The sequence below is a fragment of the Scyliorhinus torazame genome, chromosome 25 (genome assembly GCF_047496885.1).
Source record: "Scyliorhinus torazame isolate Kashiwa2021f chromosome 25, sScyTor2.1, whole genome shotgun sequence".
Taxonomy (NCBI): Eukaryota; Metazoa; Chordata; class Chondrichthyes; order Carcharhiniformes; family Scyliorhinidae; genus Scyliorhinus; species Scyliorhinus torazame.
The window spans coordinates 46,593,631-46,615,686 of NC_092731.1; the positions used below are offsets into that span (position 1 = coordinate 46,593,631).

Sequence of the window (22,056 nt, forward strand, 5' to 3'; positions counted from 1 at the left end):
AGGGAACCCCCTCCAGACATTTTGTGCAAAGTCTCTAACCTGCAGATACCTGAACTCACTCCCCCTCGGCAGCTCTACCCTCTCCCTTATCTCCTCCAGACTGGCGAACCCTCCTCCAAATAGAGATCCCTCACCTTGACCAGCCTCACTTCCCTCCACCTCCCGTATGCACTAACCTGCCCCCCCCCCCCCCGCCCCCCGGCGCAAACCCATGATTCTCGCACAGCGGCGTTAGCACCGACATCCCTTCCACCCTAAAATGCCTCCTCAGCTGTTTCCATATCTTCACCGTGGACTGCACCACTGGGCTCCCTGAATACCTACTCGGAGCCATTGGCAATGCTGCCGTCACCATAGCCCTCAAACTAGACCCCTCACAAGATTCCTCCTCCATCCTAACCCACTCTCCCTCTTCTCCTTCCCACCACCGCCGCACCTTGTCCACATCCCCCATCCATAAAAATGAAGAGAGTTCGGCAACGCCAACCCCACCTGCGGCCTCTGCCTCTGTAGCAGGGTCCCCCCCCACCCCGGCACCTTCCCCGTCCATACAAATTCCACTTTCCGAAAAAAGGCGTTTGGTACAAAGATCGGGAGGGCATGAAAGATAATCAAGAATCTCGGCAGAATATTCATTTTCACCACTTGGACCCTCCCCGCCAGCGTTAAATTCAGCGTATCCCACCTCTGATGATCCTCGCTCGCCACCTCCACCAGCTTTGTTAAGTTCCACTTATGGAGCCCCCTCCATTCTCTCGCTACCTGAATCCCCAAATACCTAAACCTATCCCTCACTACCGTAAATGGCACCCCCCCTAAATTATCCCACTGTGCCAGCTCATTCACCGGGAAAACCCTGCATTTCCTTACATTCAACTTGTATCCTGAGAACCCTCCAAACCTCCCCAACAGGCCCATAACCCTTCCCATACTCTCCAACAGATCCGAAACATACAGCAAGAGGTAATCGTCATAGAGCGACACCGTTGCTTCCTCTGTCCCTCATAATCCCCCGCCACTCTGCCGACCCCTGAGAGCCATCGCCAATGGCTCTATAGCCAGTGCAAACAGCAGCGGTGACAGCGGGCACCCCTGCCTCGTACCCCTGTGTAAGTCAAAGCTTCGTGAGCTCATATCATTCATCCTCGCCCTTGGTGCCACATACAGCAACGGTACACAGGCCACAAATTTCGGCCCAAACTCAAACCTTCCCAAAACCTTCAACAAGTACTGCCACTCCACCTGATCAAATGCCTCCTTCGCGTCCATGGACACCACCACCTCCGGTACCAGAGCCCGTGACGGATTCATCACCACATTCAACAGCCGTCTTATATTACTCGCGAGCTGCCTGCCCCTCACAAAGCCTGTTTCATCTTCTACCACACCCCCGGGACACACTCCTCCACCCTCCCCGCCAACAACTTACCCAATACTTTCACATCCGTGTTCAATAGTGATATGGGCCGATACGACGCACATCCCACCGGGTCCTTCCCCTTTATCGGGTTAGTTTGATTACTGCCTGCGTCATCGTCTCCGGCAACTCCCCCTTCTCCAGTGCTTCATCAAACGCCCCAACAGATGTGGTGCCAGGTCTGTCGCAAATTCCTGATAAAATTCTGCCGGGTACCCATCCGGCCCTGGGGTCTTCCCCGACTTCATACCCCTGATACTATCCAGCACGTCCCTCAGCCCCAGGGGCTCCTCCAACGCCTGCCTCTTTGCTTCCTCCACTTAGGGAAATTCCAGCTTGTCCTGACACCGCCCATTTCCCCCTCCTCTCTCCCCGGGTCTGCCTCTTAAAGACCCTGCTTGTACTCCCTAATTGCCTCATTTATCTTCCCTGTCTCTGACACCACATCCCCAGCCCCAGTCCACATCTTCAATATTTCCCTGGATGCAGTCTGCCTCCGCAGCTGGTGCGCCAGCATGCGGCTCACCTTCTCCCCATACTCATATTGCACCCCTCTTGCCCTCCGCAGTTGCCCTACCGCACTCCCTGTTGTCAGCCTGTCAAACTGCCCCGGCAACTTTTTTCTCATCGCCAATCCCTCCACTGTGGGCACCCTCAAATATTCTCTGTCCACCTCCACTATCTTGGTCACGAGACGGTCATGTTCCTTCCTCCTTTCCCTATCCACACGAGCCTTAAAATAAATAATTTCACCCCCGGACCACCGCCTTCAGTGCTTCCTAAACAAATAGCCGTCGGCACGTCCCCATTCTGATTCAACTCCACATGCTCCTTAATCACCGCCGGCAGCTTATCACAGAAACCTCCATCCGCCAACAACCCCGAGTCAAACCTCCACCCCAGCCTCTGCTCTCGTCCTGATCTGAACCGATTCTCCAGCCAGTGGGGCGCATGCTCCGAGATAACTATCCCCACATTCTCTGACCTCTCCACCCCAACCAAAATCTCCCGACCCAGTACAAAGTAATCAATCCTCAAATAAAACTAGTGGACGTGTGAGAAGAAGGAATACTCCCTTCCCCCTGGGTTCTGATAACGCCATGGATCCATCATACCCATCCTCTCCATAAACCCCCCGAGCCCTTGCCATTCACACCCCACCCACCGACCTGAGGCTCGACCTATCCAACCCTGGTTCTAAGATACAATTGAAATCTCCTCCTATGAACAACTGGTTCTTGTCCAAATCCGGGATTTCTGCCAGCAACCCCTTCATAAAACCCACATCATCCCAATTTGGGGCATTCACATCTACCAACACCACTGGTGCCCCTTCCAATACCCCACTCACACTCACATATCTCCCACCCAGATTCCTTACCTCCTTTGCACACACGTATCCCATTTTTTTGCTCATTAAAATTGCCATTACCCTCAATTTCAAATCAAACCCCGAGCAAAAATCCAGCCAGACCCACCCCTTCCTTAACCTAACCTAGTCCTCCACACAGAGGTGCATCTCCTGCAGAAAGACCAACCCCGCTTAAAAACTCCTGTGGTACGCGAACAGCCCCGGCCTTTTAACCGGCCCATTATGAGGAAAGGCTGATGGACTTGAGGTTGTTTTCGTTGGAGAGAAGAAGGTTAAGAGGAGACTTAATAGAGGCATACAAAATGATCGGGGGTTTAGATAGGGTGGACAGTGAGAGCCTTCTCCCGCGGATGGAAATGGCTGGCACGAGGGCACATAGCCTTAAACTGAGAGGTAATAGATATAGGGCAGAGGTCAGAGGTAGGTTCTTTACGCAAAGAGTAGTGAGGCCGTGGAATGCCCTACCTGCTACAGTAGTGAACTCGCCAACATTGAGGGCATTTAAAAGTTTATTGGATAAGCATATGGATGATAATGGCATAGTGTAGGTTAGATGGCTTTTGTTTTTTGACGTCCCATGTCGGTGCAACATCGTGGGCCGAAGGGCCTGTACTGCGCTGTATCGTTCTATGTTCTATGTTCTATTCAGTCCCCGGACGTTCCATATTACCAGCCTTAGCGGAGGCCTGTGCCTCCAATCCCCTCTACCATCCATCATCTCCCCATTTAACTCCCTCCATTAAATCCACCCTGTACTGAGCCCATTCCAGATGGCCCCTTTCCGTCCATGATCATGTCACCCCTCACCCCCTGCCACGTGTCTTGTCTGGTATCTTAACACCTGCGATGTCCACAGTTTGTGTTGAGCTGCAGATACAGTGTTGGGTTCTACATGCTCCATCCCCAGGGTCACAGATCCCCAGAGACGGAGCTGGGAGATGAGGAGTAAATTGGTTTGGAGAAGGAGCAGAGATTCCAGCTTCCAGTTCAGGGATTGATAGCAGACACTGGTTGAAAATGGGTTTGTTGCAATGCAGCCGAGCCAGTGTGTAATATTTCCTAATCGTTATTTTAACAATAAACAGCTTGCTGTCATTCAGCTGCCGTCTCCATATCTGTCGACCCGTGTGTGAATCACAAAGTTCTGGAGCAGCCATGGAGGAGCGTAAAGTGTCTGAATCAAAACTGTTCCGCTGATTTGCAATGTGATAACGGTCTTGTCGCTGGATGGTCCAGATTCAACAGGTAAGACCCAGGGGAAAACGCGATTAAACTCATCAGAGGAACTGCAGAGAAAGTGGGATCGTTATTCAGAGCAATGGGGCAGGGAGGGAATACTGGGAAAGGGAAGATGTGGTTTCTGCAGAGTGAAACATGGGGAATAATGGGAGATTCCCAGGGAAATAGAACAGAGATAAAGGGCGGATCTTTCCCAGATACAGTGGATTTGCAGCGTGAGGGCCTGTACCCGCTCCCAGGGAGCAGACCATCGAGCTGGGGCACTGACCCACCAGGGGAAGCGGTGACAGCTCTGCTCAGTGCTAACAGCCTGCTGAGGAGGACAGGCACCCAACGTCGGAAAAGGGTGAGTGACCATTTGCGTTCTGCCAGGGTGCGTCACTCCTCCCATCACTCGCACACTCACAGGGAGCTCACTCACTGCCAGCACCACTCCCTCGCCCACACACATCTGCACCTCCCCTGCATCTCGAAGAACAAAGGACAATACAGCACAGGAACAGACCCTTCGGCCCTCCAAGCCTGCGCTGACCTTGGTACCTGCCTAAACTAAAACCATCTGCACTTACGGAGTCCGTATCCTTCCATTCCCACCCTATTCATATATTTGTCTAGCTTCCGCTTGATTGCCACCAACGTACCTGCTCCCCCCCCCCCCCCCCAGGCATTAAGTTCCATATATTTACCACCCTTTGTTTAAAACATCTCCCTCGCACATCAGTTCTAAACTTTTCCCCACGCACTTTAAACCTCTGTCCCCGAGTACTTGACTCTCCGACCCTCAGAAAGAGCATCTGACTATCCACTCTGTCCATGGCACTCATAATCTTATAGACCTCTATCAGGTCGCCTCTCAACTTCCATCGTTCCAGTGAGAACAGACCGTGTTTGTCGAACCTCGACTCGTAGCTAATGCCCTCCATACAATGCAACATCCTCGTAAACCGCTTCTGTCCTCTCTAAAGCATCCATATCCTTCTGGTAATGTGGCGACCAGAATTGTACACAATATTCCAAATGAGGCCCAACTAAAGTCCTGTACAGCTGCAACATGACTTGGCAATTTTTATATTCAATCCCCGACCGATGAAGGCCAACCTGCCGCCTTAACCACCACCTTATCCACAAGCATTGCCACTTTCAGTGATTGGTGGACATGTACGCCCACTGCCTGTCAGTACTCGCAAGAGTTCTACCATTTACTGTGTAATTCCTACATGCATTGGACCTTCCAAAATGCCACTTGTCCGGATTAAATTCCATCTGCCCTTTCTTTGCCCAAGACACAATCCGTGTCTGACAATCCTCTTCACTATTTGCAACTCTTCCAATCTTTGTCATCACCTCATCACCTCTCCACCTCCACTCACCACCCACAGCTGCCTGGCATTGTTACCTTCCGCCCTGGCACACGTCCAGCACACACTCTCTCCACCTGTCTCCATGCAGGACAAGCTGGCTCACAATAAAACAGAGATTCCAGACGAGCGGATGGGTGTCCAAGCTGAAAGGCCTCGCGGACTTCAAGGAGGGAATCCTCAAGCTAATTGGGGAGGAAGTCGATCACCCCTGTGCTGAGGGTGAAGTGACCAATAAACCGAGGGACGAGCCAGAACACCATCATCCATATCACCAACCTGACATGAGTCATGGCTCCGGTACCGGGGAGTAGTCCTGGGAGCTCCCAGCCAGACCTAAGAAAGCTCTGACACCAGCGAGGTCTCCGATGTTGTCATTGAAGAGCCGCAATAGTTTTCATCCACCTCCTGCAGCAGCGCAGAGATACCTAGCTCAGGGGGACCTTGTTCTAAAGATGCCGTGTGGTCACAACCTGGTGAGCAGCTCAGTCTCTCTGACCAGGCAGAGGCAGAGATGGCCCAGGCTGCCTCCTCTCAGAGCATTGCTGGAGGCCAGGAATATGATGAGTCCCAGTCAGATGTGGAGCCTCTGGACTTGGTCAGACCTCAAGTCACTGGACTGCAACGGAAACATCTGGAACATCAGGAAGGGACGTCAGCTTCACTCCTCAGATTGAAAGCCGGGACTGAAGAGTGTGAATGCTTCTGTCTGAGGAGATCAGACCGACCCCGCGACACAACCAGGTCAACACAGCGAGATGGTGACTGCCGTGAAGATCTTGGTTCTGGCACCGGTGCAGGACACTCTCCGTGGTGAAGAACACACACTGAATGGTGAGGGACGCATACCCCATGGTGAAGTGCATATTCTCCATGGTGAGGGACACTCACTCCGTGGTGAAGGACACACACTCCGTGGTGAAGGACACTCACTCCGTGGTGAGGGACACTCACTCCGTGGTGAAGGACACTCACTCCGTGGTGAGGGACACACACTCCGTGGTGAGGGACACTCACTCCGTGGTGAAGGACACACACTCCGTGGTGAGGGACACACACTCCATGGTGAGGGACACACACTCCGTGGTGAGGGACACTCACTCCGTGGTGAAGGACACACACTCCGTGGTGAAGGACACTCACTCCGTGGTGAGGGACACACACTCCGTGGTGAGGGACACTCACTCCGTGGTGAAGGACACACTCTCCGTGGTGAGGGACACACACTCCATGGTGAGGGACACACACTCCGTGGTGAGGGACACACACTCCGTGGTGAAGTACATATTCTCCATGGTGAAGGACACACACTCCGTGGTGAAGGACACTCACTCCGTGGTGAGGGACACACACTCCGTGGTGAAGGACACTCACTCCGTGGTGAGGGACACTCACTCCGTGGTGAGGGACACACACTCCGTGGTGAGGGACACTCACTCCGTGGTGAAGGACGCGCACTCCGTGGTGAGGGACACTCACTCCGTGGTGAAGGACGCACACTTCGTGGTGAGGGACACACACTCCGTGGTGAAGGACGCACACTCCATGGTGAAGGACACACTCTCCGTGGCGAAGGACACACACTCCGTGGTGAGGGACACACTCTCCGTGGTGAGGGACACACACTCCGTGGTGAAGGACACACACTCCGTGGTGAGGGACGCACACTCCGTGGTGAAGGACACACACTCCGTGGTGAGGGACGCACACTCCGTGGTGAGGGCCACACACTCCGTGGCGAGGGACACACTCTCCGTGGTGAAGGACACACACTCCGTGGTGAGGGACACACTCTCCGTGGTGAGGGACACACTCTCCGTGGTGAGGGGCACACGCCGTGGTGAAGGACACACACTCAGTGGTGAGGGACACACACTCTGTGGTGAGGGACACACTCTCCGTGGTGAGGGGCACACGCCGTGGTGAAGGACGCACACTCCGTGGTGAGGGACACACACTCCGTGGCGAAGGACACACACTCCGTGGTGAAGGACACACTCTCCGTGGTGAAGGACACACTCTCCGTGGTGAAGGACACACTCTCCGTGGTGAAGGACACACTCTCCGTGGTGAAGGACATACACTCCGTGGTGAGGGACATACACTCCGTGGTGAGGGACACACACTCCGTGGTGAGGGACACACACTCCGTGGTGAGGGACGCACACTCCGTGGTGAGGGCCACACACTCCGTGGCGAGGGACACACTCTCCGTGGTGAAGGACACACACTCCGTGGTGAGGGACACACGCCGTGGTGAGGGACACACTCTCCGTGGTGAGGGACACACACTCCGTGGTGAAGGACACTCACTCCGTGGTGAGGGACACACACTCCGTGGTGAGGGACACACTCTCCGTGGTGAGGGACACACACTCCGTGGTGAAGGACACTCACTCCGTGGTGAGGGACACTCACTCCGTGGCGAAGGACACACACTCCGTGGTGAAGGACACACTCTCCGTGGTGAGGGACACACACTCCGTGGTGAGGGGCACACGCCGTGGTGAAGGACACACACTCCGTGGCGAGGGACACACTCTCCGTGGTGAAGGACATACACTCCGTGGTGAGGGACACACACTCCGTGGTGAGGGACACTCACTCCGTGGTGAGGGATACACGCCGTGGTGAAGGACACACACTCCGTGGTGAGGGACACACACTCCGTGGTGAGGGACACACACTCCGTGGCGAGGGACACACTCTCCGTGGTGAGGGGCACACGCCGTGGTGAAGGACACACACTCCGTGGCGAGGGACACACTCTCCGTGGTGAAGGACATACACTCCGTGGTGAGGGACACACACTCCGTGGTGAGGGACACTCACTCCGTGGTGAGGGACACACGCCGTGGTGAAGGACACACACTCCGTGGTGAGGGACACACTCTCCGTGGTGAGGGACACACACGCCGTGGTGAGGGACACACACTCCGTGGTGAGGGACACTCACTCCGTGGTGAAGGACACACTCTCCGTGGTGAGGGACACACACTCCGTGGCGAAGGACACACACTCCGTGGTGAGGGACACAGACTCCGTGGTGAGGGACACACACTCCGTGGTGAGGGACACACACTCCGTGGTGAAGGACGCACACTCCGTGGTGAGGGACACACACTCCGTGGTGAGGGACATACACTCCATGGTGAGGGACACACACTCCGTGTTGAGGGACACACACTCCGTGGTGAGGGACGCACACTCCGTGGTGAAGGACACACACTCCGTGGTGAGGGACGCACACTCCGTGGCGAAGGACACACACTCCGTGGTGAGGGACACTCACTCCGTGGTGAAGGACATACACACAGTGGTGAGGGACACTCACTCCGTGGTGAGGGACACACACTCTGTGGTGAGGGACACACACTCCGTGGCGAAGGACACACACTCCGTGGTGAGGGACACACACACCGTGGTGAAGGACACACACTCCGTGGTGAGGGACACACACTCCGTGGTGAGGGACACACACTCGGGGTGAGTGACACACACTTCGTGGTGAGGGACACACACTCCGTGTTGAAGGACGCTCACTCCGTGGTGAGGGACACACACTCCGTGGTGAAGGACACACTCTCCGTGGTGAGGGACACACACTCCGTGGTGAAGGACACACACTCCGTGGTGAGGGACACACACACCGTGGTGAAGGACACACACTCCGTGGTGAGGGACACACACTCCGTGGTGAAGGACACACACTCCGTGGTGAAGGACACACTCTCCGTGGTGAGGGACACACACTCCGTGGCGAAGGACACACACTCCGTGGTGAGGGACACACACACCGTGGTGAAGGACACACACTCCGTGGTGAAGGACACACTCTCCGTGGTGAGGGACACACACTCCGTGGTGAGGGACGCACACTCCGTGGTGAAGGACACACACTCCGTGTTGAGGGACACACACTCCGTGGTGAGGGACACACACTCCGTGGTGAGGGACACTCACTCCGTGGTGAAGGACATACACTCCGTGGTGAGGGACACACACTCCGTGGTGAGGGACACACACTCCGTGGTGAGGGACACACACTCCGTGGTGAGGGGCACACGCCGTGGTGAAGGACACACACGCCGTGGTGAAGGACACACACTCCGTGGTGAGGGACACACACTCCGTGGTGAGGGACACACACTCCGTGGTGAGGGACACTCACTCCGTGGTGAAGGACATACACTCCGTGGTGAGGGACACACACTCCGTGGTGAGGGACACACACTCCGTGGTGAGGGACACACACTCCGTGGTGAGGGACACACTCTCCGTGGCGAAGGACACACACTCCGTGGTGAAGGACACACACTCCGTGGTGAGGGACACACTCTCCGTGGCGAAGGACACACACTCCGTGGTGAAGGACACACACTCCGTGGTGAGGGACACTCACTCCGTGGTGAGGGACACACTCTCCGTGGCGAAGGACACACACTCCGTGGTGAAGGACACACACTCCGTGGTGAGGGACACACGCCGTGGTGAGGGACACACTCTCCGTGGTGAGGGACACACACTCCGTGGTGAGGGACACACTCTCCGTGGTGAGGGACACACACTCCGTGGTGAAGGACGCACACTCCGTGGTGAGGGACACACACTCCGTGGTGAAGGACACACACTCCGTGGTGAGGGACACACATTCCGTGGTGAAGGACACACACTCCGTGGTGAAGGACACACACTCCGTGGTGAAGGACACACACTCCGTGGTGAGGGACACGCACTCTCCGTGGCGAAGGACACACTCTCCGTGGTGAGGGACACACACTCCGTGGTGAAGGACACACACTCCGTGGTGAGGGACACACACTCCGTGGTGAAGGACACACACTCCGTGGTGAGGGACACACACTCCGTGGTGAGGGACACACACTCCGTGGTGAGGGACACTCACTCCGTGGTGAAGGACACACACTCCGTGGTGAGGGACACACACTCCGTGGTGAGGGACACTCACCCCGTGGTGAAGGACACACACTCCGTGGTGAGGGACACACACTCCGTGGTGAAGGACACACACTCCGTGGTGAGGGACACACACTCCGTGGTGAAGGACACACACACCGTGGTGAGGGACACGCACTCTCCGTGGCGAAGGACACACTCTCCGTGGTGAGGGACACTCACTCCGTGGTGAGGGACACACACTCCGTGGTGAGGGACACACACTCCGTGGTGAGGGACACACACTCCGTGGTGAGGGACACACTCTCCGTGGTGAGGGACACTCACTCCGTGGTGAGGGACACACTCTCCGTGGTGAGGGACACACACTCCGTGGTGAGGGACACACACTCCGTGGTGAGGGACACACACTCTGTGGTGAGGGACACACACTCCGTGGTGAGGGACACACACTCCGTGGCGAAGGACACTCACTCCGTGGTGAGACACACACACTCCGTGGTGAGACACACACTCCGTGGTGAAGGACACACACTCCGTGGCGAAGGACACTCACTCCGTGGTGAGGGACACACACTCCGTGGTGAGGGACACACACTCCGTGGTGAAGGACACACTCTCCGTGGTGAGGGACACACACTCCGTGGTGAGGGACACACACTCCGTGGCGAAGGGCACACTCTCCGTGGTGAGGGACACACACTCCGTGGTGAGGGACACACACTCCGTGACGAGGGACACACACTCCGTGGTGAAGGACACACACTCCGTGGCGAGGGACACACACTCCGTGGTGAGGGACACACACTCCGTGGCGAAGGACACACACTCCGTGGTGAGGGACACACACTCCGTGGCGAGGGACACACACTCCGTGGTGAAGGACACACACTCCGTGGCGAGGGACACACACTCCGTGGTGAGGGACACACACTCCGTGGCGAAGGACACACACTCCGTGGTGAGGGACACGCACTCTGTGGTGAGGGACACACACTCCGTGGTGAGGGACACACACTCCGTGGTGAGGGACACACTCTCCGTGGTGAGGGACACACACTCCGTGGTGAGGGACACTCACTCCGTGGTGAGGGACACACACTCTGTGGTGAGGGACACACACTCCGTGGTGAGGGACACTCACTCCGTGGTGAGGGACACACACTCCGTGGTGAGGGACACACTCTCCGTGGTGAGGGACACACACTCCGTGGTGAGGGACACACTCTCCGTGGCGAAGGACACACACTCCGTGGTGAGGGACACACACTCCGTGGTGAGGGAAACACACTCCGTGGTGAGGGACACACACTCCGTGGTGAAGGACACACACTCCGTGGTGAGGGACACACACTCCGTGGTGAGGGACACACACTCCGTGGTGAGGGACACACACTCCGTGGTGAGCTTGACACACTCCGTGGTGAGGGACACACACTCCGTGGTGAGGGACACACACTCCGTGGTGAGGGACACACACTCCGTGGTGAGGGAAACACACTCCGTGGTGAGGGACACACACTCCGTGGTGAAGGACACACACTCCGTGGTGAGCTTGACACACTCCATGGTGAGGGACACACACTCCGTGGTGAAGGACACACACTCCGTGGTGAGGGACACACACTCCGTGGTGAGGGAAACACACTCCGTGGTGAAGGACACTCACTCCGTGGTGAGGGACACTCACTCCGTGGCGAAGGACACACACTCCGTGGTGAGGGTGACACACTCCGTGGTGAGGGACACTCACTCCGTGGTGAGGGACACTCACTCCGTGGTGAGGGACACACACTCCGTGGTGAGGGACACACACTCCGTGGTGAGGGACACTCACTCAATGGTAAAGGCCACACACCACCCAGAAGCCAGTTGTGACAGGGAGCCAGTTGGGGTCCAGTTCACCACTTTGTCTGCATCTCATCAGCTTCTAATTCCCTGATCTGTCTGTCTTGTTGGATGTTGTCCAAACTCCTGCTAAAACCCATGTGAATTACATCATGCACATTACCCTCATCAACTCTCCACGTAACTTCCTCAATGCAATCACATTAGTCAAACTTGATTCCCGAGGAAATCTATCCTGACTCTGATGAATTTATGTCTTTCTTCACCATGGTAGATATCATCTCACACAATTATTTCCCGTAATTTACCCACAACAGACATCAGGCGGAGTAGTCTGTCCTTAGTGCTCCTGTCTCTTCATCCTGGTTTTATCAATGTTATTAGTCCTCCAGATCTCCGGATCCACACCTTTCGCCACGGTCGATGGGTGAAGCTGCTTTGAGTCTTTGTTACATCTTCCCTTGTTCTCCTCAGCAGCCTCGGGTACATTTTGTCTCTTTCAGGGGATATGTCCACTTTCCAGGGTGCTAAACATGGTAATAGTTCCTCCCTGACTGAGTTTATCTCATTGCACATTTCACACACGTCCTCCTGAATACAATGTGAAATGGAAACAGAACAGGCTGGAAATACTCAGCAGCTCAGTCAGCTTCTGTGGAGAGAATCAGAGTTAATGTTTGGTGTTGTGATAACTCCCCTGTCCTGACGAAGGGTCATCACAAACAGAAAGGTTAATTCTGTTTCTCTCCACACAGGCTGCCTGACCAGCTGAGTAATTCCAGCTTCATTTTATTTTGATTTCCCCAGTACAGCGACTGACTGTGTGATTGTTCTTTCAGTCCTGGTGGATCGATCATTCCTGAGACTGTTGTCGCAATCAATCACTGCTCCACAAACGCCCCGGGCTGGTTAAACGGTAATTTCAGACTCTATTATCTCAGATTTACATTGACTGTCCAACAGTATTCACACTGGATACACTTTTCACTCTGTTCCCTCTGTTTCACTCTGTTCATTTCAGGTTCCCATCCCACTCCGGGTGATGGGGAGGTGACGAGGAGAGTTTGTTTTCACTGGAGTGGAAATCCCTGTCACTGGACTCAGGAAATAAAGATCAAACGCTGCAGCGATTACTTTGTTTATTACTTGTCGACGGCACCCACCTGTAACCTCGCTTACTGCACAGGTACATTGGGGTTTTAAATGGAGTAAACGGGTAATTCTGGGATGTCCCAGGTCAGCAGCAGCAATGATAAAGTTACATCAGACCTTCCTGCTGTAAGGGACTGAAACCCAAAGTGTAATTTCCAGCGACGGGAACTGAATCAGACACTGTTACAGCTCCTTTGTAACCCTTTCCCAACTCAGTCACCTTGCTGCAGTCGGAGGGGAAACGCTCGAATCAATTCCAAAGGATGTGAGAAATGGACACTTGGAGAATGAGGATCTGACTGGACACAGTCGACATGGGTTAATGTGGGGGAAGATGTTTGATGAACATATTGGACGTTTTTTGGGACGTTACTGACAGAATTGAGAAAGGGCATGAAGAGTTTATGTATTTTCAGAAAGTTTTGGATAAAGTTACCAACAGGAGTTTGGTCAACAAACTAAACAAGATGTTGGCAAAGATTAAGAATTAGTTCACAAGCAGAAACCAGAGAGTGGGAATAAAGGGGTGACTCTCACATTGACAGCCTCTGACGAGTGGGGTCCACAAGGCTCAGCTCTCCGGACCGCCCCAGCTGTTATTGATCAATGATTTGGACGTTGGGAACCAATTGTAATCTTTCCAAGATTGTGAAAGGAGCAACGTGAGTGGGAATGTGAGCTGTGAGGAAGATACAAAGAGTCTTCACGGGGATTTGGACAGATTTAGTGAGTGGACAAGAACATGGGAGATGGAAGAGAACATCGAAAATGTGAGGTCATCACTTTGGTGGGAGGGACAGATGTGCAGATTATTTCTCAAATGGTGAGAGATTAGAAAGTGTAAACGTACAAAGGGAGCTGGGAGTCCTCATCAATAAGTCACTGAGACTCAGCATGCATTTACAACGAGCAGTTAGGAAGTGAATGGTATGTTAGGCTTTGTCAGCAGAGAATTGGAGTCCAGGAGCAGCAAAATCTTGCTGCAAATTTATAGAACTCTGATTAGACCAAACCCCGAATGGTTTGTGTCGATGTGGTTCCTTATAGAATCACAGAATCACACAGTGCAGAAGAGGCCCTTCGGCCCATCGAGTCTGCACCGATGCATGAAAAGCAGCTGACCTGCCCACCTCATCCCATTGGCCAGCACTTGTCCCACAGCCTCGAATGTTACAATGTGCCAAGAACTCAGCCAGGTACTTTTTACAGGATGTGAGGCAACCGCCTCCACCACCCTCCCAGCCAGTGTGTTCCAGACCGTCACCACCCTCCCAGCCAGTGTGTTCCAGACCGTCACCACCCTCCCAGCCAGTGTGTTCCAGACCGTCACCACCCTCCCAGCCAGTGTGTTCCAGACCGTCACCACCCTCTGGGTAAAACTGTTTTCCTCAAATCCCCTTCTTACCCGAGGAAGGATATTATTCCCATTGCTGGAGTTTACCGAAGGTTCACCAGACTTATTCGTGGGGTGTCTGGTCTGTCTTACAAAGAGAGTTTGAAGAACCCAGACATGTATTCTCTCAGGATGATATAGACGGGCTGGTTAGAGGACCAGAACAGCGGCAAGTGGAATTTACCCTGAAACGTGTGAGGTGATGCATTTTGGGAGGAGGAACAAGACAAGGGAATGTACAGTGAACGGCAGGAAACGAGGAAGCACAGAGGGCCCGCGGGATCTTCGGGTTCATGTCCACAGATCCCTGAAGGCAGCGGGACAGGTAGATAAGGTGGTTAAGAAGCATATGGGATACGTGCCATGGCATAGAATATAAAAGCAGAGAGGTAATGATGGAGCTGTATAAAACACTGCTTAGACCCTGGCTGGGAAACTGTGTACGGTTCTGGTCACCACATTATAGGAAGGATGTGATTACATTGGAGAGGGTGCAGAGGAGATTCACCAGGATGTTCCTGGGTTGGAGCGTTCCAGCTCTAATAACAATAATGTTTATTGTCACAAGTAGGCTGAGATTAACAGGGCAATTAAATTATTGTGAAAATCCCCCAGTCGCCACATTCCAGCGCCTGTTCGGGGACACAGAGGGAGAATTCAGAATGTCCAAATTATCGAACAGCATATCTTACGGGACTTGTGGGAGGAACCCGGAGCACCCGGAGGAAACCCACACAGCCATGGGGAGAATGTGCAGACTCTGCACAGACAGTGACCCAGCCGGGAATCGAACCTGGGGCCCTGGAGCTGTGAAACAACAGTGCTAACCACTGTGCTACCACGCTCCCCTGGTTAGGCTGCGGTTTTCCATGGAGCAGAGAAGGCCGAGGAGGACCGGAGTGAGGTGTACACAATTTGAGGGACATGTAAAGGGTGGACAGGAAGAAACCTTTCTCCTCAGTTGAGGGGCCAATAATCAGGGGGCACAGATTTCAGACCAGCGGCAGGAGACATGGAGGGGATTTGCGGAAAAGCTTTTTCACCGAGAGGGAGGTGGGAATCTGGAACTCGCTGCCTGAAAGGGGGTGGAGGTGGGACCCTCAGAACATTTAAGTCGCGTTTAGCACTTGAAATGCCAAAGCAAACAAGACAACAGACCAAGTGCTGGGAAATGGGATTGGAATAGACGGGTATTTGAAGGTCAGCATTGACCCGATGGGCTGAAGGGCCTCTTTCTGTGTTGTGAAACTCTCTGACCCGATGAACACTCACTGAAACCTAAAACATACTTAATGCAGAGACAGGCTCGATGTGGCTCAGGGTGGGCGTGGCTCAGGGTGGGTGTGGCTCAGGGTGGGTGTGGCTCAGGGTGGGGGTGGCTCAGGGTGGGGGTGGCTCAGGGTGGGTGTGGCTCAGGGTGGGTGTGGCTCAGGGTGGGTGTGGCTCAGGGTGGGTGTGGCTCAGGGTGGGGGTGGCTCAGGGTGGGGGTGGCTCAGGGTGGGTGTGGCTCAGGGTGGGCGTGGCTCAGGGTGGGCGTAGCTCAGGGTGGGCGTGGCTCAGGGTGGGTGTGGCTCAGGGTGGGCGTGGCTCAGGGTGGGCGTGGCTGAGCTGTTTTCCCGGGTTTGGGAGTCTGGAACCATGAGGCACAAATTCAAAATACGGGGAAGCCAGTTCGGGCCGAGAGGGAGGGAAACTTTAAAAAATGATAAACTGACAGAGTTGTGACTGTTTGGGATCCTCTACCCCAGAGGTCAGCTTGTTCGGGTCGAGGTTTGGTGTGCAGGGTGGGGGGCTGACTGATGGGTGGAGGGGTTTGTTATGGGGTCAGGAGTATGTGGACTGTCCGTGTGGGGACCAGTCTGGGTAGGAGTCACATTTGTATGATTGTGGAGGCTGTTCCGCCTCCTCTCTCTCATTTGCTGAATTATTGGAAGGGTTTGAAACGGAGTTTTGGTGATTGTGGTAATAATGATAATAATCACTTATTGTCACAAGGAGGCTTCAATTAAGTTACTTTGAAAAGCCCCTAGTTGCCACATTCTGGCGCCTGTTCGGGGAGGCCGGCACGGGAATTGAACCCGCGCTGCTGGCCTTGTTCTGCATTGCAAGCCAGCTATTTAGCCCAATTGTGCTAAACCAGCCCCACAGAAGAATCTGCAATACTCAGCTTGTCTGGCACTGTCTGTGGAACAGACTTAACCTTGTAGGCTGCTGTCCCTCGGCCAAAAACAGTTTATCAATCTGCAAGGCTCTCTGGTCCTCGCTCCACAGATGCTGTCAGGTGTGCTTAGTCTTTCCAGAAGCTTCTGTAATGACTTCAGATTCCCGGCACTTTGGTATTTTGTTTTGATGTTGTGATTTTGTCCTCACTCAGTCTCCCTCTCTTTGTGTCCCTTATTTCCAGCTGAAGCTGTTGTTCCAACTCTCCCACCCACACCGCAGACCACTCGGGCACACATTGCATCTTCAATGACTGTCCCAAATGCTACATCATCATCATCAGGTACAAACATCCAGAGGGATTTTAAACTCAAAGTTCACCTGGAAAACTCCCGGAGCAATCGTCAAACCCACTACTGAGAGAGTGGCAATTATTACTCTGCACGGTGTGAGTGAGGGGAGTGGGCTGCAGTGAGTGAGGGGAGTGGGATGGTGTGAGTGAGGGGAGTGGGATGGAGTGAGTGAGGGGAGTGGGATGGAGTGAGTGAGGGGAGTGGGATGGAGTGAGTGAGGGGAGTGGGATGGAGTGAGTGAGGGGAGTGGGATGGTGTGAGTGAGGGGAGTGGGATGGTGTGAGTGAGGGGAGTGGGATGGTGTGAGTGAGGGGAGTGGGATGGAGTGAGTGAGGGGAGTGGGATGGAGTGAGTGAGGGGAGTGGGATGGAGTGAGTGAGGGGAGTGGGATGGTGTGAGTGAGGGGAGTGTGAAGGAGTGAGTGAGGGGAGTGGGATGGAGTGAGTGAGGGGAGTGGGATGGAGTGAGTGAGGGGAGTGGGATGGAGTGAGTGAGGGGAGTGGGCTGCAGTGAGTGAGGGGAGTGGGATGGAGTGAGTGAGGGGAGTGGGATGGAGTGAGTGAAGGGAGTGGGATGGTGTGAGTGAGGGGAGTGGGATGGAGTGAGTGAGGGGAGTGGGATGGAGTGAGTGAGGGGAGTGGGATGGAGTGAGTGAGGGGAGTGGGATGGACTGAGTGAGGGGAGTGGGATGGAGTGAGTGAGGGGAGTGGGATGGTGTGAGTGAGGGGAGTGTGAAGGAGTGAGTGAGGGGAGTGGGATGGAGTGAGTGAGGGGAGTGGGATGGAGTGAGTGAGGGGAGTGGGATGGAGTGAGTGAGGGGAGTGGGATGGACTGAGTGAGGGGAGTGGGATGGACTGAGTGAGTGAGGAGAGTGGGATGGAGTGAGTGAGGGGAGTGGGATGGAGTGAGTGAGGGGAGTGGGATGGAGTGAGTGAGGGGAGTGGGATGGAGTAAGTGAGGAGAGTGGGATGGAGTGAGTGAGGGGAGTGGGATGGAGTGAGTGAGGGGAGTGGGATGGAGTGAGTGAGTGAGGGGAGTGGGATGGAGTAAGTGAGTGAGGAGAGTGGGATGGAGTGAGTGAGGGGAGTGGGATGGAGTGAGTGAGGGGAGTGGGATGGAGTAAGTGAGTGAGGAGAGTGGGATGGAGTGAGTGAGGAGAGTGGGATGGAGTGAGTGAGGGGAGTGGGATGAAGTGAGTGAGGGGAGTGGGATGGAGTGAGTGAGGGGAGTGGGATGGAGTGAGTGAGGGGAGTGGGATGGAGTGAGTGAGGGGAGTGGGATGGAGTGAGTGAGTGGTGTGGGATGGAGTGAGTGAGGGGAGTGGGATGGAGTGAGTGAGGGGAGTGGGATGGTGTGAGTGAGGGGAGTGTGAAGGAGTGAGTGAGGGGAGTGGGCTGCAGTGAGTGAGGGGAGTGGGACGGAGTGAGTGAGGGGAGTGGGATGGTGTGAGTGAGGGGAGTGTGAAGGAGTGAGTGAGGGGAGTGGGCTGCAGTGAGTGAGGGGAGTGGGATGGAGTGAGTGAGGGGAGTGGGATGGAGTGAGTGAGGGGAGTGGGATGGAGTGAGTGAGGGGAGTGGGCTGCAGTGAGTGAGGGGAGTGGGATGGAGTGAGTGAGGGGAGTGGGATGGAGTGAGTGAGGGGAGTGGGATGGAGTGAGTGATGGGAGTTGGATGGAGTGAGTGAGGGGAGTGGGATGGAGTGAGTGAGGGGAGTGGGATGGAGTGAGTGAGGGGAGTGGGATGGAGTGAGTGAGGGGAGTGGGATGGAGTGAGTGAGGAGAGTGGGATGGAGTGAGTGAGGGGAGTGGGATGGAGTGAGTGAGGGGAGTGGGATGGAGTGAGTGAGTGAGGGGAGTGGGATGGAGTAAGTGAGTGAGGAGAGTGGGATGGAGTGAGTGAGGAGAGTGGGATGGAGTGAGTGAGGGGAGTGGGATGGAGTGAGTGAGGGGAGTGGGATGGAGTGAGTGAGGGGAGTGGGATGGAGTGAGTGAGGGGAGTGGGATGGAGTGAGTGAGGGGAGTGGGATGGAGTGAGTGAGGGGAGTGGGATGGAGTGAGTGAGGGGAGTGGGATGGACTGAGTGAGGGGAGTGGGATGGAGTGAGTGAAGGGAGTGGGATGGTGTGAGTGAGGGGAGTGTGAAGGAGTGAGTGAGGGGAGTGGGATGGAGTGAGTGAGGGGAGTGGGATGGAGTGAGTGAGGGGAGTGGGATGGACTGAGTGAGGGGAGTGGGATGGACTGAGTGAGTGAGGAGAGTGGGATGGAGTGAGTGAGGGGAGTGGGATGGAGTGAGTGAGGGGAGTGGGATGGAGTGAGTGAGGGGAGTGGGATGGAGTGAGTGAGGGGAGTGGGATGGAGTGAGTGAGTGAGGGGAGTGGGATGGAGTAAGTGAGTGAGGAGAGTGGGATGGAGTGAGTGAGGGGAGTGGGATGGAGTGAGTGAGTGAGGGGAGTGGGATGGAGTAAGTGAGTGAGGAGAGTGGGATGGAGTGAGTGAGGAGAGTGGGATGGAGTGAGTGAGGGGAGTGGGATGGAGTGAGTGAGGGGAGTGGGATGGAGTGAGTGAGGGGAGTGGGATGGAGTGAGTGAGGGGAGTGGGATGGAGTGAGTGAGGGGAGTGGGATGGAGTGAGTGAGTGGTGTGGGATGGAGTGAGTGAGGGGAGTGGGATGGAGTGAGTGAGGGGAGTGGGACGGAGTGAGTGAGGGGAGTGGGATGGTGTGAGTGAGGGGAGTGTGAAGGAGTGAGTGAGGGGAGTGGGCTGCAGTGAGTGAGGGGAGTGGGCTGCAGTGAGTGAGGGGAGTGGGATGGAGTGAGTGAGGGGAGTGGGATGGAGTGAGTGAGGGGAGTGGGATGGAGTGAGTGAGGGGAGTGGGATGGAGTGAGTGAGGGGAGTGGGATGGAGTGAGTGATGGGAGTTGGATGGAGTGAGTGAGGGGAGTGGGATGGAGTGAGTGAGGGGAGTGGGATGGAGTGAGTGAGGGGAGTGGGATGGAGTGAGTGAGGGGAGTGGGATGGAGTGAGTGAGGGGAGTGGGATGGAGTGAGTGAGTGAGGGGAGTGGGATGGAGTGAGTGAGGGGAGTGGGATGGAGTGAGTGAGGGGAGTGGGATGAAGTGAGTGAGGGGAGTGGGATGGTGTGAGTGAGGGGAGTGGGATGGAGTGAGTGAGGGGAGTGGGCTGCAGTGAGTGAGGGGAGTGGGATGGAGTGAGTGAGGGGAGTGGGATGGAGTGAGTGAGGGGAGTGGGATGGAGTGAGTGAGGAGAGTGGGATGGAGTGAGTGAGGGGAGTGGTATGGAGTGAGTGAGTGAGGGGAGTGGGATGGTGTGAGTGAGTGAGGGGAGTGGGATGGAGTGAGTGAGGGGAGTGGGATGGAGTGAGTGAGGGGAGTGGGATGGAGTGAGTGAGGGGAGTGGGATGGAGTGAGTGAGGGGAGTGGGCTGCAGTGAGTGAGGGGAGTGGGATGGAGTGAGTGATGGGAGTTGGATGGAGTGAGTGAGGGGAGTGGGATGGAGTGAGTGAGGGGAGTGGGATGAAGTGAGTGAGGGGAGTGGGATGGAGTGAGTGAGGGGAGTGGGATGGAGTGAGTGAGGAGAGTGGGATGGAGTGAGTGAGGGGAGTGGGATGGAGTGAGTGAGGGGAGTGGGATGGAGTGAGTGAGTGAGGGGAGTGGGATGGAGTAAGTGAGTGAGGAGAGTGGGATGGAGTGAGTGAGGAGAGTGGGATGGAGTGAGTGAGGGGAGTGGGATGGAGTATGTGAGTGAGGAGAGTGGGATGGAGTGAGTGAGGGGAGTGGGATGGAGTGAGTGAGGGGAGTGGGATGGAGTGAGTGAGGGGAGTGGGATGGAGTGAGTGAGGGGAGTGGGATGGAGTGAGTGAGGGGAGTGGGATGGAGTGAGTGAGGGGAGTGGGATGGAGTGAGTGAGGGGAGTGGGATGGAGTGAGTGAGGGGAGTGGGATGGAGTGAGTGAGGGGAGTGGGATGGAGTGAGTGAGGGGAGTGGGATGGAGTGAGTGAGGGGAGTGGGATGGAGTGAGTGAGTGAGGGGAGTGGGATGGAGTAAGTGAGTGAGGAGAGTGGGATGGAGTGAGTGAGGAGAGTGGGATGGAGTGAGTGAGGGGAGTGGGATGGAGTATGTGAGTGAGGAGAGTGGGATGGAGTGAGTGAGGGGAGTGGGATGGAGTGAGTGAGGGGAGTGGGATGGAGTGAGTGAGGGGAGTGGGATGGAGTGAGTGAGGGGAGTGGGATGGAGTGAGTGAGGGGAGTGGGATGGAGTGAGTGAGAGGAGTGGGATGGAGTGAGTGAGGGGAGTGGGATGGAGTGAGTGAGGGGAGTGGGATGGAGTGAGTGAGGGGAGTGGGATGGAGTGAGGGAGGGGAGTGGGATGGAGTGAGTGAGGGGAGTGGGATGGAGTGAGTGAGGGGAGTGGGATGGAGTGAGTGAGGGGAGTGGGATGGAGTGAGTGAGGGGAGTGAGATGGCATGAATTAGGGGAGTGGGAGACGGAGACAAGGACTCCACGAGATGCCAGACTGACCGGGTACAGCTCACTTTGTTCCTCACTAGTCACAATAAAACTTCAGTCCACTCCATGCCCCGGTTGCAGGGGAGAGAGAGGATAGAGTTTGTCTGCCTGCAGTTGCCACGCCTGGGACCAGTACTTGTCACTGGCTGCCTTTTGGCTTACTGTCTGGGAGTGGAGCACGGGGCGGTTTTGATTGGCCCGCTGTCAGGGTGAAAGTGGAGGAGAACGGACTCACTTTTGCAGTTTTGGACTGGCTGGTGTCCGGAGACCGGATGCTGGAACTGTGAGAGCAGGGGCTTTGAGAAAGGGTCATCTGGACTCGAAACGT

General features: G+C 55.4%; 1 protein-coding gene across 3 annotated transcripts in view; it reads left to right on the forward strand.

Annotated features, from left to right (window-relative positions):
• LOC140402509 (uromodulin-like) overlaps positions 1 to 22,056 on the forward strand; it is a 42,335-nt gene that overhangs the window by 13,711 nt on the left and 6,568 nt on the right. For 2 of the 3 annotated variants that reach the window (XM_072490373.1, XM_072490372.1), the window contains exons 3-6: positions 3,875 to 4,034; positions 12,991 to 13,067; positions 13,173 to 13,337; positions 17,101 to 17,199. In XM_072490373.1, the coding sequence (XP_072346474.1) occupies positions 3,875 to 4,034; positions 12,991 to 13,067; positions 13,173 to 13,337; positions 17,101 to 17,199 (501 nt within the window). The remainder of the gene's footprint in view (positions 1 to 3,874; positions 4,035 to 12,990; positions 13,068 to 13,172; positions 13,338 to 17,100; positions 17,200 to 22,056) is intronic. The other variant, XM_072490374.1, reaches the window with a different exon arrangement.